Below are 17,303 nucleotides of genomic sequence, written 5' to 3' on the forward strand. Positions count from 1 at the left end.
TGTCTCTACTCTCGACGAGACCTGCCTTTGAGCAGGGACGATCAGGGACAGCCCGCCAGCCACCTGTGTCACCCCCCTTGTGGGTGCTTCTGGGCCGGTGCAGAGAGCGCTGCCTCCCCGTGGAGGGAGGAGTGAAGGCTCAGGAGAGCCGCCCCTAGGGCCCCGAGGTGAGGCAGAGGGAAGGCAGGAGCGCGGCTGGGAGCGGGAGCTCTGCCGGTGGCTTTTGCTTTCTTTGCAAAGCTTGCAGACGAGTGTCACAGCTTCCCAGGAGCACTCTGTGCCCCCGGTTCAGAGACCACGGGGGTCCTTGCATGTCACCCGGCACCCGAGGACATGACATTGCTGCCCATCTGCCATCGCCTGCTGCCCAGTCCTGCTTCAGAGCTCTGTAGCTGTTTGTGTGGAGCAGGAGAGAGCTGGGGCCCGTGACCTTGAAGGGGGAACACGGCTTCGCGATGTGCCAGGCTCCCTTCCGGGGGGCACGCAGGGTCTGGCTGCACATCTGCCTTGAAATCCGCGGATGAGAGGAGTCGCTGTCCACGCAGTGACAGCACAGCCTTGAGGCCCAGAGCAGAGGAGTGTGCACACCGTGTCGCAGCCCTGCTCTCTTGGTGGTCCCCCTGCTGCGGCCGGAGCGAGGCCGGACAGGAGACCGAGGGCGGGAGAGGGGGGCATGTCCATTGAGGGGTGTCCTGGGGGCAGAACGGTGCCAGCCCCATGCCCGTCTTCTTTTTCCTCCCTCTGCACAGTTTGTCTGCTCTCTCTTCTTCCTTTCAGAAGGTGGGAGCTCTGGGCAGAGGTGAGTGGGTCAGGGCACGGCCCTCCTTCATCTTTTGGGTCGGGACCTGCAGCATCTTTATAAAGCTAGTGGAGATGGTCCCTCCGAGCCTACACTTAGGTCCCCTGTGCCTAATTACCCCAGAGGGGACATCCCTCCTGGGAGCAGCAAGGACCTTCCCGTCTGGTCCAGACCTCAGGGTCACTGTTTCCCAGATGGCGCTCCTGGGAAGTTTAGTTTCTCTAGTGTCGGTATCGTACGCCATGCAGAACGGAAGGGGGATTCCCTGGGAGGAATAGTTGGGCACACCACCACTGGGGCCTCCTCCCTGAGGTTAACATACTCGTGTAAGCATATTAAAGCCTCTGAGAAGTCCTGAAGGAATAAAACCATGTGTTTTCAGCTAACCAGGGCTTTTCCCTGGAATCTTGCTCCGAGTAGCTCCCGATCCCTCAGCATCTGGTACCCCAGCGCACCTCGGAGAGTCCTGCTTTACGCATAGAAGGGAGATGGTCTGGGAGCAAATCAGCAGCGCACATGGTTTCCGTTCCTGTGACCTAATAACCAGGCAGGCTTTGCCCACTGACAGGTTTGAAAGCCAGTATCTGGGCCGCCTCCCGGGGAAGATGAGATCACTTGTCTTCAGTGCCTTTGGCCTTCCCGTCAGTGGTCCCTCTCCTTGACCGGCTCACATACCCAGTGTTCCCATTCTGCCCGTGTTCCCTCTCCTCGAAATTTTCCTTCATGACGAGAATAGAAAGCTTGTTTATACTAATGTGTAAATGGCTAGCCAGCAGATATTACCTAAGTTGGGCATGGACAGGAAGCTTTGTGTCTGCTGCTGACGTGCCTGGGTGTTTGCCTCTTAGCCGAGGGCCACCCGCCATTGCTCTGGGTCGAAAGTGTCCTCTCCAGGGCCCCTGGCTCAAAGTTGGAGCTTCGCCCACCGGAGGGCACTGTTTTTAGGGAAAGTTTCTCGTTTCCTTCAAAACTAGACAAAGTAAAAAATTTTTAAAGAAGCATTGGTGTATGAATACCCAACTTTTGTATCAACATGGATGGGACTGGAGGAGATTATGCTGAGTGAAATAAGTCAAGCAGAGAGAGTCAATTATCATAGGGTTTCACTTACTTGTGGAGCATAAGGAATAACACGGAGGACACGGGGAGATGGAGCGGAGAAGGGAGTTGGGGGAACCGGAGGGGGAGATGAACCATGAGAGACTGTGGTCTCTGAGGAACGAACTGAGGGTTTTGGAGGAGGGTGGGGGGTTGGGAGGGCCAGGTGGTGGGTATTATGGAGGGCACGGATTGCATGGAGCCCTGGGTGTGGTGCATAAACAATGAATCTTGGAACGCTGAAAAAACAATAAATTAAAAAAAAATAAAAGCATGGGTGTAAATCTAGGGCACGGAGAAGAAAGGTGCCCTGAGTCCGTGATGATGAATGGTCTGTGTCCACTAGGTCAAACACCAGCCTGGCTGTGGCCGTGACAGGATGCTGTAGATGTGATTAACATTTAATCGGTAGACGTTGAAGAAGTGAATTATCAGCCAGAACGTGGGTGGGCCTCATCTAATCAGCTGAAGGCCTTCAGACACAAACCGAGTTTTCTAGACGAGGAGATTCTGCCTCAAGACTAACACAGAAGTCCTGCCTGAGTTTCCAGGCCTGTGGTCACCTTTCAGAACTTGACCGCAAGATGTCAACACCAACTCTTACCTGATATTCCAGCCCCTTCTGCGACTTTCAGTCTTGCCAGTCCCTGCGGTCAAGTGAGCCAATTTCTTAAATAAATCTCCCTCCCTCTGTCTCTCTCTGCTCCCTCCCCACATTCCTTCTTGGTTCTGTCTTTCTCTAGCGAACCCAAAGGCAGCCTCTTAAGAAATAGTTATTAATCCAAATCGCCTCTCTGTAGACCGTCCTGGGCCGCAGAATTTTCCCTGAGGCAGGGCATACGGTAGGGGCGTCTCTGGCGCGGGCCTTCCCGGGAGAGACGAGAGAAAGCTTCCTCGGCAGCGTGTGGGGCCGGGCAGCTGCCGCGTCCTGAGTGAGGCTGAAAAGCAATACTCGTCCCTGTCCTTCCTGCCCCCGCCCCTCAGGGCCCCCCCAGGTCGTTTGGCCGGGCCGGAAGCACAGTGCCTGCGGCTCGGGTCGTGTGCCCCAGCTGTCGGCAGGAGGGGCGCACGGATGGGACTCCCGTGAGCGCACTGCAAGGCGTCCTCCCTGTCCTGGGCTGTCCCGTGGTCTCTGAGGCAGCCCTCCGACCCGGCACTGACCCCACGCTTTGGCATTTGGAGGTCCTGAAGGCTTTCCCTCTCTGAGTCCCAGGTTCCAATGCAGACAGTTGGCTTTTCTTTGCTCCAGGGGGTCCTGTGGTGTAGGGACCAACCGACCAAGAAGAAGGTCTACAGAGGTTCTTGTCACGCATGGTGGGGACTGTCCCTCCAGACACAGGAAGACACACGTTCCCCTGTCTCCTCTCAGCTGGGCGAGGTCAGGACGCTGCGTGTGAGACAGCAGCTAGTAAGAGGGAGGGATCCCCGCCTCTGGCCATTCTCCCGTGGCTGGTGGTGGGCCACAGGCCCTGTGGGACGAAGGTGACCCCCGGGGCCATGGCAGGGCAGCAGCCTTGGGGAGCAGAGCCCCCAGGCCTCGGTCACCCCCCGCCGCGACTCTTACTTGAGAGACGAGTGCGTCTCCAACGAAAGCCTTCGCGTTCTGAAGCACAATTCACCTGACCTGAGTCCGCACGGCACGTCCTCGGTACCTGTGCGCAGGCCGGGAGGGACTCTGTGGGCCAGCGGGGGCTGCCGCGGGGTGTGCAGGGGGAGGGCGATGGTGCAGGAAGATGCTTATCAGGAACGGTGCACTGTGGGGGGTCCCGCACGCCTCAACCCATCTTTGCCCCTCGCCTCTGTGGCCGCGGATGGCAGCGAAAGGGCATCAAGCCCCCTGCCTTTTCGGGAGAAGAGAGGAAGCTGGGCTGTGCCGGGTCCCCTGGGGGGTCCCTTATGATTCCCGCCTCGCCGTCTTCCCAGGCTCCTCACCAGCAGCCCAGGATCAAGAGGAAGCATCTGAGTGTGAGTGTGTGTGTGTGAGTGTGTGTGTGTGTGTGTGTGTGTGAGTGTGTGTGTGTGTGTGTGTGTGTGCACGTGCTCTCTGCCCGACAGAATCAGTCCAGTTCAGTGAGAGAACGGGTCGGTCGGACAGGCCTCCAACAGCCAGACCTTTTAGAAACCGGTGTCCCCTTGCTAATCAGTCCAGTGCTGTTAGTTCAGGTAAACGGAGCTGGGATGGTGGTCGGGATGGGGGTCCTGGGGCCGATGGGGGCAGGACAACTGGCCACATGGAGGACACCTGTGGTTGGCTCTCCTCGTGGCTGAGTAGCGGTGAGCGCCTCGCGGAGTCATTATACACAGGGAATGAATTTTAAAAATTCATGCTTCCCCGTGTTCTTCTCTTCATCACATGGTTCTTTAAAAATATCATCCTCAAAAGGCAATCTTAAATATTTAACAGGATCATTCTTGATTAAAATCTAATAAAAGGTGGGGGTTGCCTTCCACATTAAACACACGCATTCAGCCTAAGGGGCCCCTCCAGGGCCGGGTCCTGCTCCTGCGCGAGTTCTCTGCATGTCCCGCCTCTGCTTCCGTCCCAGGAGTGCAGGACACCTGGTGTCTCCCTTCACCTGGGAGGTCTACACCCAGCTCCAAGGATGGGGGTCCCACTCCTGGGGACCCGCAGTTTCTGCCCCTTGTCCCCCGTGAGCAGCTAACGAGATGGCATTTCACCCAATGGTTCGGTTAGGACAAGGGGTGCAAACAGTCGTTGTCTGAGGTTTTATTGTGCAGCCCCGAGCTGGCCCAGCGCCTAGCCAGCCAAACAGAGACCCCGCAGGGGTGTCCTGAGGGATGAGACTGGGGGACGAGCATGTTGCCCGACTCCTGGTCACTTCCAAAGGCGAGGACTCATTTACACCTGAACATCTTCTGTGCGTCTCTGGGCAAGATTGCATTTGCCCTGGAGAAAATCCTTCTCAGAGCAGCGTTCTTTTGAGACCGAATCTGCGTTTGAGGGTAGAAGAGGCACCATCGAAGTGACGTTCCGTGATGTCCCGTCCCGTGGGGGGAACATGTGCCTGTGTTAGCGGGGGAGTGTTTCTGCTAGTTTCGTCGCCTTTAAACTGTTAAAAGCATGGAAGCGACTGGTCGCCCAGATGCTTGAAACCAGTTCCTCTCAGGGCCCAGCAGCATCCTTGCAATCTGAAAAATGGAGGAGAGGAAAATTAAATGATAGTATCGCACCTGCTCTGATCTGTAATTTAGACTCTTGTAAAAACAGTGCACGGCTGGGGCGCCTGGGTGGCTCAGTGGGTTAAAGCCTCTGCCTTCGGCTCAGGTCACGATCTCAGGGTCCTGGGATCGAGCCCCGCATCGGGCTCTCTGCTCCGCGGGGAGCCTGCTTCCTCCTCTCTCTCTGCCTGCTTCTGCCTACTTGTGATCTCTGTCAGATAAATAAATAAAATCTTTAAAACAACAACAACAACAACAGTGCACGGCTTTGCCTTTCTGCTGCGAGCTTTCGTCACAGTTGTTCAGGTTACAAATAAAGGGCCGCCCGCGCCATCCCCACAAGCAGAGCATGTCTTCCTTCCCCCAGGGCCGCCGGGGCTGGACGCGGGATGCACTTTCCGAGCCGGAAGCCCCCGTCCTCCTCGGCAAGTTCGAAGGGCTCCCGGTTCCCTTCGAGAGCCTCCGTCCACGGTTCGGGATGGCAATGTTGTCTCGTGCTCACCGGGGTCTGGCCTGCACGGAGAGCCCCCCCATCACATCTGTGTCCCTGCAGAGGGCAGGGCGCCCAAGGCTGGAGGACTTCCCATAAACAAGCTGGTCCGGACGCTTCGCCTGTCACCCTGCGGGCCCACGTTCGTGCTCAGGGCTCCACCTGCTGCAAGGGAGGCTGGGAAGTGAGGTCTTCCGCAGGGTGTCCTGGGGACAGCTCAGGTGTTCTGGAAGGGTCTGAAAGTAAAAGCAGCGTCTGGGGCCAAAGAGTGGTCGCTGACATAGCCACTGAGGCACTGGGCAGCTGCACGGAGCCAAGCTGTTTGTCCACTAGTCACGCGTGGCCACACCTCAGGGGCTTAAACCACACAGGTGCGCGGCCTCTCACCCAGGACTCACCACGGGCCCACCACACTGGCACCCGGCACCCGGCAGGTGCCCGGGAAGGGCGTGTTCTTGGCCTCTCCCTCTGTGTCGGGGGTCCCTGAGCAGGACCCCAGTCCGTCCACAGCGTCCCCCGCCCGCCCCTGCACCTGCCAGCGACCACACTCCCCTTTCTGCGACAACACCCGTCCCACTGGATTAGGGCTGCCCTGCCCCCGTGTGACCTTGTCTCCATCCAACTGGTCACGTCTGCAGTGACCACATTTCCAAATAGGGTGCTGGGGGTTTCAACGTCAACGTAACTTTTTTGGGGGGACACAATTCAGCGCATAGGAAAGGTTCTGTCCAAGTTGAGGGGAGGGGGAGGGGGGAGGGTGAGCAGCGGGGGTCCATGGCGGGGGGTCACTGTTCTATGAGGCTTTATCCCTTTGAAGAGTGGGGACAACGTGTGACGTCTTAGCCTTCTTCATAATTCTCATCTGTGCCCATGAGGCCCACAGTAGAAGAGACACAGATACACAAGGACAGGACAGAAGGGGACATGGCCATCGAGCTGGGTACCCCAGAGCCGCTGGGAGTGCAGACACTCAGATCAGTGCTTGGCCCGGGCGCGGCAGCCGGCGAGGAGGGGCACAGCCCGGGATGGGGGCGGTATCCAGAGGAGAAACGACCCTGGGCTGGTTCGGGGGGTCAGTGCCGTGGAGGCAAATGAGTGAGGGGCCCAGGTGGAAGGTCAGGTTGGGCAGAAAGGTGACCATGAACATCAGGAAAGGCAAAAAGCTGCACAAGAAAATAAGCATCTCACCACGTAAGGCGGGGAGCTCTGAACGGTATTTACAGCACCGAACTGCTGCACACGCCCGACGCTAGTTAGGAAACATGATTGTGGAAGGAAGGGGCAGAGAACCAGTGTGGGGGGAGAAACCACCGCTCCCCACGGGAGGAAGCAACCGGGCAGCTCTTCACGGTACCTATGCACGTGAGGAAGGTTCTAGAAACAACAGGTAGGACAGGAGAATGGCTGCCCTGAATGGGGGTACCCCCTGCTGGGGGGTGCTGTTCTGTGTCATCGATTGGCCAAATCCTGTTCCTTTTCAAACATATTATCTTGATGAACTAGAGGAGGACTAATGTCCTTGACTGCTTTGGCAGCTTTAAAAAGGTGTGTGGGGCACCTGGGTGGCTCAGAGGGGGAAGCCGGTGCCTGGTCTCAGGGTCCTGGGATCGAGCCCCCTGTCGGGCTCTCTCTCAGCGGGGAGCCTGCTTCCCCCCACCCCCGCCTGCTTGTCTGCCTACTTGTGATCTCTGTCAAATAAATACATAAAATCTTAAAAAAAATACAAAGTGTGTAGGTGAGACCCCGGTGGATGGCTCAGCGTGGAAGCCCTGGGGACGCAGGTGCAGAGGGCAGGAGCAGCTCCCCACCTCCTGGGAGCGACAGCTGGGGCTGATCCGATGCCAGTGGCATCTGGATCCTGTGCCTCCAGATGCCAGCAGGACAGTCGGGGACAGCTGTCCAAGGCGCCCACACCCGAGACCCTGGCTGGATGCCAGGCTCGGCAGGCAGCGTGATCCCGATGGAGAATGCACGTGGGGTCGGTGGCCTGGCGGGGCTCGGTGGGGACATGTTGCATTGGGGGGTGGCCTGAAAACACACCCTGGGGTCATCTTTCCCCTCTTCTGCGTCTGCACTCCGGTGCTCACTCTGCCCCACACCGTGGGGCTCTGGGCCTTGAGGGGCGGCCCTCACCGCTGTACCTCTGGCCGGGAACCCACTCTGGACACTTGAAGATGAACGTCTAGAGCTCCGGTCTCTCTGGTGCCCAGCGATGCCTGCGGCAAGGGACACAGAGGACAGCAGGGCCGGCCTGGGGTGATGTGGCTTGCCCAGACCTCAGCCTGCCTTCTGTGGCAGGGGGGCCTGGGGGCAGCCTTTGGGGACACTTGTTCCTCCCATCAGAGAGGACTTTCTGTCCTCGGCCATCGCTGTGGTCCCCAAACGGCTCAGAGCCTCCCTTCTGAGTGGGGCTGGGCTGGGCGCGGTCAGGCTCTCCAGCCCACCGGTCTGCCCTTGGCTACGAAGGACAAGGCTGTGAAGTGACACGCCAGCCTCCTGTCTGCAGGGGCTGAGCAGTGTCTCCGTGTCCCTGAGGCGCTGACGGATGCCCACCCTCCACCCTCAGTGGAAAGAATTCTCTGGCTTTTCTCTGTGATTTCCTCCTTCCTAACAGGACTTCCAGCTGTTGGCCCCCACGAGTGAGGGAAAAGGAGTGTGTTTTTTCTTCATGAACGTGCTTGCTACCTAAAGCGACTCATTTGAAAATTCATTTTGGCAGAGGCCACGGCATCTGTTACGGTTTTCCGGGGCCCCCAGGGCCCAGGAGCTCACCTTGCCGCCTCAGCCGGCCCGTGCCAGCATCTTCGCCGCCTTCCCAGGTTTTGACAGCCGCGGGGGTCAGCTGGGAGGGCACGGTCCCGTTTCCCCGGCGGGACAGACAGACGGGTTTGACAGCCAGACCCTAGCAGGCAGGTGTGCGCGGCTGGCCGCCCTTCCTCTCGCGCCCGAGCCCTAAGGATGCCCCGCGGGGAGTCCTCCCGGTCGACCCCTCCGGGCGGCAGGGGCCGGGATCCATCGTCCTCCTGGAGCGCCGCGGGGTGGCTGAGGGCTGTCGTCGCCGGGGTCCCTGGAAACCCGCGGCAAGAGAGCCCGTTGATGAAACAGGCGTGAGCCGCAGCCTGAGCACCCCCGACGGTGAGGGGCTGGGCTGGGGTCTGGGTGGACCCAGCGCGGCTTCTCCTGCGCCGTGGATCAGACCTTCTGTCCTTCCCAAACTGTGGTTTGCTGCAATCTGGAGACCCAGCCCCGTAACCTCCATGAATAAACTGCCTAACACTCCGGCCCGTTTGTCTGCTTAGGAAAGAGAACAGATCATCTACACCAGGATCCACACCCCCCCCCCCCCCCCCCCCCCCCCGGCTCTCCGTGTGGACAGCGTAGGCCGCGGAGGACGCGGGGGCTGCAGTGGCCACCAGGGGGCGCGGGCGCCACTTGGAGAAAGTGACAAAACGCCCCGCTGCCCTGCGGGGTGGGAAGGGGAAGGACAGCGGCACAGGGCGGGGGAGGGAGGGGCACGGGGAGGGGATGGGGCTCCCTCCGTCCCAGCTCCAGCGGGAATCCGCGCCCCGCACTGCCAGGGAGCCTGTGTCCCTGGCAGATGTGGGCCTGGGTGGCAGCGGCTCGTTCTAGAAGCCTGAGGCGGGCAGTGAGGCAGAGCTCCAGGACCGCGGCCGCCCTGTCCTCCAGCACCGCTGCAGCTCCTGTCCCGGGAAGCACACTGGCCACGGCCCACATCTGGGGGAGCTTCCGGCAACCACGGGAGTGTGTTAGAGCCACGATGGGGGTCTCCTCGGGTGGGGGTCCCCACAGCAGTGAGAAGTGGTGTCCAGAAGGCTGATGCGATTCCAGGGTGGCCCTGAACCGTCCCAGACGGAGCAGAAAAGGCTCCAGTGGGGTGGATCTTTCTGGAACGCTGGGTCTGAGGACCTTTTGGTCAGCAGGCTCCCCTCCCCGTCCCCAGGTGTGTGGGTGGGGGGTGGGCAGCCAAGGCCCAGGGCTTGAGAGAAGCCCTGAGAGAAGCTGGCGCTCTGTGTTCCCAGGCCTACGCCCCCCATGTCTGAGGACATTTTTTAGACTGGGGAGAGGAGATGCTGCCAGCGGTGAGTGAGGAGGTGCCTCTGTGTCCAGTTTCACCATCTTGCAATGGCAATAATCCGTACCTTGTCAGTCAGTAGGGTTAGGGGAGGTAGTCCAGAAGGAGCGCTGGAACAGCGGCCTCACGCACCAGGCTGTGGGGGAGGGCGGCTGGCCGGCCCACCAGCACCTTCTGGGCCGCAAGAACAGTTGTAGGAACACCTGGGTGGCCCTGGGTGGCTCCGTCACCTGCTAAGCCGCTGAGGGCCTGCTGGCTGAGCGGTCATCACCAGGCCCTTCGGAATGTATCTGTTGGGTTCTAGAGTGCTGGGCACACTGTGGGGCCCTGGCGACCCAGTCCCAGACCCTTCCCCTTCCTCCGTGACATCTTCCCTCTCTCTGGGATTGCGGATTCCGCAGCGGAGCATGTGGCGGAGGTCACACAGCACAGCACGTGGCATCGGGTCCTGTCTTTCAGAGCGCTGGGGAGAAGGGGCACCAGGAGAGCTATGAGGCACCCTGTGCCGGTTGATTCCAGGCTCTTGGCCCAGATCTCATTTTTCTTTAGTCGGTTTCCACCATTTTGCCTTCGACAAAAAGGTTAATCCAACAGAAGCATCTGACTGACTGCTTCTTCCACTCGTGGGAGCATTGATTCAGTAAATAGTCGCTGATCTCTATGCTGCGTGTTGTATCCGTACGGCTGAAGGATCCGTCCTAGTGATTCTTTAAAAACTAAGCCCAGTCTCCTCCAGAGGACAATGGAAACGCTCACCTCCAGACACAGGCAGTTTCATGCAAATTTCAGATAATCAGTTCTGGGTTATCTTTACTGTACCTGGCCTTTGCAAGATACGGGAACCCAGCGAGAGCCCTCTGTAACCGGGTGCTACACGGGATACCCCCATAGCTCCAACCCAGTCCTGCAGAGTGAAGGGGGCCATTGCCGATGACGCTGACAGGCGTGAACGGCACAGGAAAGACCAAGACCTAACCTTCCCGATACACAAATTGGACCCCAGAAGTGAGAAAACAGCAACAGTTAGAAAACAAACCCCCTTGCAGGAACTGATCGGAAAACTCACAAGAGAAATACAGACAGCTGATCAGTGCAGTAAAAACCACCAGTCTCACCAGTGATCAGAGAAGCGCCAGGTAAAAATGAGAGAGCATTTCCACTTGCAGAGCTGCAAACACGTGAGACTCAGTGTGAGAGTGTGAATGGGCACAGCAGAGCCAAAGGGAACGTCACAGGACCGATCCGAAGGTTAGATCCACGTGTGCCGGAAGTCCAAGAGTTTCGTTGTTAGAGCTCTGGCCGTAGACATACTCAGGCAGGGTCACAAGGACAAATGGACAAGTGTGTCTGCCTGACTGTGCGGTCATGACGATGAAAAGTTGGAGATGACCTTACATTCTACAGGCAGCAGAACTTAAGTAGCTGGAAATCTGTTCTTTCTCCTTTTTTTTTCTTTAAGACTTTATTTATTTATTTATTTTAAAGATTTATTTCTTCATTTTAGAGAGAGAGCGTGGAGCTCCAGGTCAAGTGTTCTCCAGAAAATATTTTCAAATTATATATCTAATCAGGGGGTGATACTGAGACTATATGATGAACTTCCACAGTTCAACAATAAAAATAAACCCGATTAAAGAACAGGCAAAGGAACCAAGGCCACATTTCTCCAAATGTGGACTACAAATGGCCCAACGAGCAGGTGAGAGACGCTTAGCACCACTAAAATCAGAGAAATGCACATCAGAGCCACAGCGAGGTGTCACTTCACGTCTGTTCAGGATGACTTCCACCAAACAAACAGAAAATAACAAACATTGGCAAGGATATGAGAAGTTGGAATGTGGTGTGGCATTGGTAGGATGGAAACATGGTCCAGCTGTGATGGAAAACAGTGTGGAAGTGCCACAAAATAAGAAGTAGAACTACCTTGTGATCCGGCAATCCCACTTCTGGGTATAGACCCAAAAGAAGGGAAAGCCTGGCCTCATTGAGATATTTACATGCCACGCCCACAGCAGCATTGTTCTCCATAGCCAAGAGTTGGAAGCAACCCAAACGTTGTCCGTTGATGGGTGAATGGATACACAAAATGTGGTCCGGACAAACAATGCTATTCAGCCTTAAAAAGGAAGGAAATCCTGACACGTGCTACAACACGGATGGACCTTGAGGACAGTATGCTGAGTGAAACACAAGCCAACCACAGGGCAAATACTGTGTGATTACCCTTATATGAGGACCCTAGTGGAATCAGATTTAAGAGACAAAGTAGGATGGTAGGCACCAGGGTCTGGGGGGGTGTTGAGAGTTAGTGTTTAATGGGGACAGAGTTACAGTTGGGAAGATGGAAAAGCTCTGGAGATGGACAGTGGCAATCGTGCATGTTTCTATCACATTACTTTATGTTTTATTCTTACTATTTGTAGGTATTAAAATAGACCTAGAAGTATACAGATCACATTGTATTTACTCCTGGAAGTAAAAGTTGGAGGAGAGACTTCTTTAACTTATCCATTTCTACACCGTTTGGCACTTTCAGAAGGAAAGGATATTACTAGTACAGTTTTTTAAACCAGAAAAATAAGTTTTAATATTGATATAGCTTAGGCGGGTAGTTAGGGAGAGAGATGATAAGTTGGTTACCTAACTACTTAAGTGCTTGCTTATGAATGCTGAAACTCAGTCCTCTACTCTATCTAAAATAATAATATCTAATATCTAATATCTAATATCTACTCTATCTAAAATAATAATGATTATTATTTTTACTTCTCTAGGTAGATTTGTTCTTTTTACTTTTGTGCACTTACACTTCAGGATTGTAATCCCGGAAACCAGAGGTAAGGTCCTGTAAAGTGGGTTGTAAAATTCTCCTGGTGGGCTCCTCCATAGAGTGCCATTGTAGCAACCCAAAGCGGATTAGAGCAAATAAAAGGAGTAAAGACATCATTATGATGGTGACAATGATGGTGGTGATGATGATGATGGTGATGATGGTGGTGATGGTGGTGATGGTAATGATGGTGGTGTAGGTAGAGTGATGGTGGTGATGGTTATAGTGATGGTGATGGTGGTGGTGATGGTTGTTATAGTGGTGATGATGGTGGTGATGATGGTGATGGTGATGATGATGGTGATGGTGGTGATGGTGGTGATGGTAATGATGGTGGTGTAGGTAGAGTGATGGTGGTGATGGTAATGATGGTGATGGTGGTGATGGTTATAGTGATGATGATGATGATGATGATGGTGGTAGTGATGGTGGTGATGATCATGGTGATAATGGTGATGGTGGTGGTGATGGTTGTGATAGTGGTGATGATGATGGTGGTGGTGGTGATGATGATGGTTGTGATGGTGATGGTGGTAATGGTGGTGATGGTAGTGATGGTGGTAATGGTAGTGGTGGTGATGATTGTAATAGTGATGATGATGGTACTGATGATGATGATGGTGTTGGTAGTGACGGTGATGATGGTAATAGTGATGATGACGATGTTGCTGCTGATGATGGTGGTGATGGTGTTGATGGTCATGGTGGTGGTTGTGATGGTGGTGGTAATGGTAGTGATGATGGTCATGGTGATGGTGATGATAGTGATGATGGTGATGATGATGATGGTGATGGTGGTGATGGTGGTGATGGTAATGATGGTGGTGTAGGTAGAGTGATGGTGATGATGGTAATAATTACGATGATGATGATGATGGTGGTGATGGTGGTGAAGGTCATGGTGGTGATGGTGATGGTGGTGGTGATGGTAGTGATGGTGATGATGGTGTTGATGGTTGTGATAGTGGTGATGATGATGGTGGTCATAGTGATGATGATGGTGATGCTGATGATGGTGGTCATGGTGATGACAGCATTCATTGAGCTCATATGCTTCCAAGGGTATCACAACCCCATGAGACAGGTACTGTTACTGTGCCCCTTCTACAGATAAGGAGAAGGAGACACCAAAAGTCATCAGCCAAGCATGTGTAGCTAGGAATGGGTGAGGCCCTGGACTTGAGCCTGATTTGGGAACCACTGTCCTGTTCTGCCTTTCCTCATCTCCACTGCAGAAGAGGGCAGAAGTCATATGGGCACAGCAGAGTAGAGACCATGGGACAGGGATGCCTTCAGGAAGAGGGCGCAGATCCCATGGGTCTGTACAAAGGGATGGGCTCAGGCTCACTGCACCAGGAAGCTCCAGGAGGGTGGTGGGAAGACCATGAGCCTCCCTGTAATCCCAGGTTTCTGCCATCAGTGAGGCAGAGCTTCAGCTCCTGGGGTGGGGGACACGCCAGGGGAGAGGGGCAGGGCTCTACTCCAGGAGGCCATGGGCTGCTTGTGGGGCGGACAGTGATGTAAGGGGATCACGTGGTGTTCACAACGGGAGCGCAAGTGTAGCCCACACCCCACGGTTTTTATGACAACAGGGGAAGGAAAACAACGGGGAGTCCTGGGGACAGTGCAGCCCTGCCTGTTTGGTCACATCGGTGGCTGGCTGTCACCGGGAGCAGTGCCTGGCCCAGAGGTCAGCACAGGGGCTCACCAGCGGGAAGAAGAGCTTGGGCACCTGGAGCGTCTTGGGCTGGACAGAGGAGCTGGGAGGGGCCAGAGGGGAGGACCTGAGGCCGCCGTGGCCGTGGGTGTGGATACAGTGTGCTCAGTGTCCTCCTGGGCGTTCAGCTCCTCACCCGTGAAGTGGACGTGGGCGAGAGGCAGGTGCACACGATTCCGCAGGTGTTGCCCGGCTCTCCTGCAGTTGCATTCCCAGTAACAGAAGAGGAGTCCAGCCGGCGGCTCATTTTCATGGCCCAGCAGCTTCGGGCTCCCTGGGGAGGGGAAGCTGCAGCCGTAGAACTGAGGGTCTGGCTCTGATGGGGGCTGAGCTGCGGTGAGGTTGCCCCAGGGGAAGGCGTCCTGCCTAGGCTCTCACAATTTAGTTTTCTGGAGTCAGTTGCCCCAGGGGCCAGCCGCTGAGAGGGAAGACTGACTCATCTCAGCGGGAGAATTTGACCTGGGGATTAGAAACTCTACCTGGTTAGTCTGGGCCAGTTACGTTTGCCCAGACCCGCAAACTTCCTTGTTGACTAATAGAGCCTTTCAGGGTTTGGCTTCCAGGTCCTGGCTCCTAGTTTCCCACTCAGTTTGCAGTTTCTCAGCCCATTTCTCCCTCTCACCGCCTGGGAAATGGAGTGGTTCCACCTAAGAGGGTTTTTCAAATGACAGAAATCTGGAGAAATGAATTCTCTGGCAAATGTTCCCTGTCATTTCCAACTACAACACAGTATGAATGAATACCCCACCTCGGGATGGTGTGGGTAATTTGGAAGAGGTTTCAATATACTTGTACTGGGGAAAAAAGGAGTTTGGGCAAAGCTCTAGAAACTCCCTGAAGTCTGGGCACAGCGGGCCAGGCAACAGGGACCGGCTGGTGTTTTGCTGTGCTTCTGGAAAAGCAAACACTGTGGGAAACAAAAAGCCGACAGGGAGGTCGGCATCTGCCAGATCTGGAGGCAAGAGTCTAGGCCAAGGTGTCATGGGACAGGGTCCCCCCGAAGGCAGGAGGGCGGGCGATCCTTGGGCACTGCTTGGGGCGTTCCTTGGCTCCGCAGTCCCAGGCTTCACCGGGGCCTCCCTGGGTCTTCCCGTAGTCTCTTCTCTTCCCTGCTCTGTGTCCGTGATTCCTCTCGACAAGAACCCAGCCCTGCTGGATCAGAGCCACCCTAGTGACCGAGTCTTTGTCTGGTTAAGACTGCAATGACCCTCTTTCCAAACAAGGTCACATTCTGAGGTGTCCTGGTTGGGCTTCCTCTTATCTTGGGGTGGGGAGCGTAGGTGAGCCCGTCACCCACAGGTTAAAGACCAGGGAGATCTCCAGAGAGAAGGTTCCACGCGGAAGGACTGGGAAAGGCAGCGGTCGCCAACTTGTCTTCGCTGTGACCTCGAGGGGAGCCAGGGTGCCTGGACAGCAGGCAACCAGGTACCAAGTTCACGTGCTGGATTTAAAATGAGAGGCCGGGGCGTCTGGGGGCTCAGTGGGTTAAGGCCTCTGCTTCCGGCTCAGGTCGTGATCCCGGGGTCCTGGGATGGAGCCCCGCGTCGGGCTCTCTGCTCAGCGGGGAGCCTGTTTCCCTCTCTCTCTGCCTGCCTCTGCCTACTTGTGATCTCCGTCCGTCAAATAAATAAATAAAATCTTAAAAAATAATAAAACAAGAGGCTATTTCACGTTAAACATTGGCTCATGACAGCAGGTACCGGGGGGTTCACAGCTTCCCTCCCGCTTTCCCTCATTCTTTCATTTCTGTTGAACTCCTACTAGAGTTCTTGTTCCCAGGGGTTTTAAATGACCAACTGTACAACTGCAAATTCCTCTATGTGCATCTTAGGAAATGCAACAATTTCATTTATGAGAAACCTTTGAGCGGGGGCTTCTCTGTGTGCCCAGATTTCTAAAAGGACTCGGAGCTCGTTGCTAGTCCTATAATGTAAAATAAAGTGCAGACTCCCTCCTTCCAGACCTGTGAAACTTTGGAATAATCTTTCCAGTGACTTGTTGACGTCATGACCTTTTACTGGCCAGCTTGGCCAGCTGGCGGGGTGTCCGGGGGAGACGCGGATAGTGATGTGTGGTGGGGCGGGGGCAGGAAAGCCCCAGACCTGGCTGGGCAGGCCGCTCCTGGGGAGGCCTACTGACTCCCGCAATGTGAGAGCGCCGGCTCGCACCCCTCCCTAGGGCCTGTGACGGGAACTGGAGTCAGGAGGCGGCTCACCAGGGGCATGGCCACTCTCCTCAGCCCGCCATCCTGCTCAGAGCTTAGCTGTGCACCTGCCCTGCTCAGAGCTTAGCTGTGCACCTGCCCTGCCCTCGTTGGGTCTTTGCAACTAAGGTGATTAACAGGAAGCCAGGGGTCGGGGGATGCCGGCTGCTCGGACTGGTGGGGGGCAGTAGGCCCCGAGCGGAGGAGTATGAGGACAGGTATGGAAGCAGGCAGGAGGCCAGCGAGGGCCAAGGTGAAGGGTGGTGCAGGGCACCCAGCACTGTGCCCAGAAAAGGCGGGTTCTGAGGGCATCCGTGTGGGGCTGCAGCTCCAGGATCTTGGGGCTTTCCGAGCCAGCAGCCAGTGTCCCTCCAGGGTGGGTCCCCACAGCCCCGCTGGCCTCGGCTGGTGGAGGCTGGCACTGGAGGCAGGAGGTGTGGATGGCCCAGTGCAGCCCAGCCCGACGTCATGGTGCCACGATGCTCGCTGACACTGTGCACGGGGGACAGGACGACCCAGGGCAGTCAGTATCTCACTGGGGGGCAGGGGGCCCAATAAGAAGAGCCAACTGCGTCTCGTTGGTAAGAAGCCTGCGCGAACAGGTGACTTCACTTCGAGGCCCCGCGGATGAGAGACCCTAACAACCGTGCGTGGGTTCTCGTTCGCAGACTGGAGCGGACGCGGGGCAGAGGGCCGCAGATACGCCGGCCGACGGTGGCGGGCAGCGCTAAGCCCGACCGAGGCGGGGCAGCAAGCAGGGTGCTCACAGCCGGGGGAGGAGGGCGCGCAGCCACAGCTCCAGGGGCCTTGGGGACAGGGCCCTGTGGCCTGGGGAGCGCTGGGGAGACGGATGTGCCGTGGAAAGGGAGAGGGACGCTGGCTGAGGTCTG

At 56.3% G+C, this 17,303-nt stretch overlaps 1 protein-coding gene across 1 annotated transcript; it reads right to left on the reverse strand.

Annotated features, from left to right (window-relative positions):
* Nucleotides 1–5,961: 5,961 nt before the first annotated feature.
* On the reverse strand, nucleotides 5,962–16,434 carry LOC116569507. The gene is made up of 8 exons (XM_032305799.1): nucleotides 16,426–16,434; nucleotides 14,347–14,484; nucleotides 14,161–14,240; nucleotides 13,100–13,164; nucleotides 10,480–10,564; nucleotides 8,340–9,029; nucleotides 7,310–7,595; nucleotides 5,962–6,123 (listed from the first exon to the last, which is right to left on the reverse strand). Exons 1-8 carry the CDS (start codon nucleotides 16,432–16,434, stop codon nucleotides 5,962–5,964), a joined length of 1,515 nt encoding a protein of 504 aa, XP_032161690.1.
* Nucleotides 16,435–17,303: the final 869 nt, after the last annotated feature.

This window comes from Mustela erminea, chromosome 11 (assembly GCF_009829155.1).
Source record: "Mustela erminea isolate mMusErm1 chromosome 11, mMusErm1.Pri, whole genome shotgun sequence".
Taxonomy (NCBI): Eukaryota; Metazoa; Chordata; class Mammalia; order Carnivora; family Mustelidae; genus Mustela; species Mustela erminea.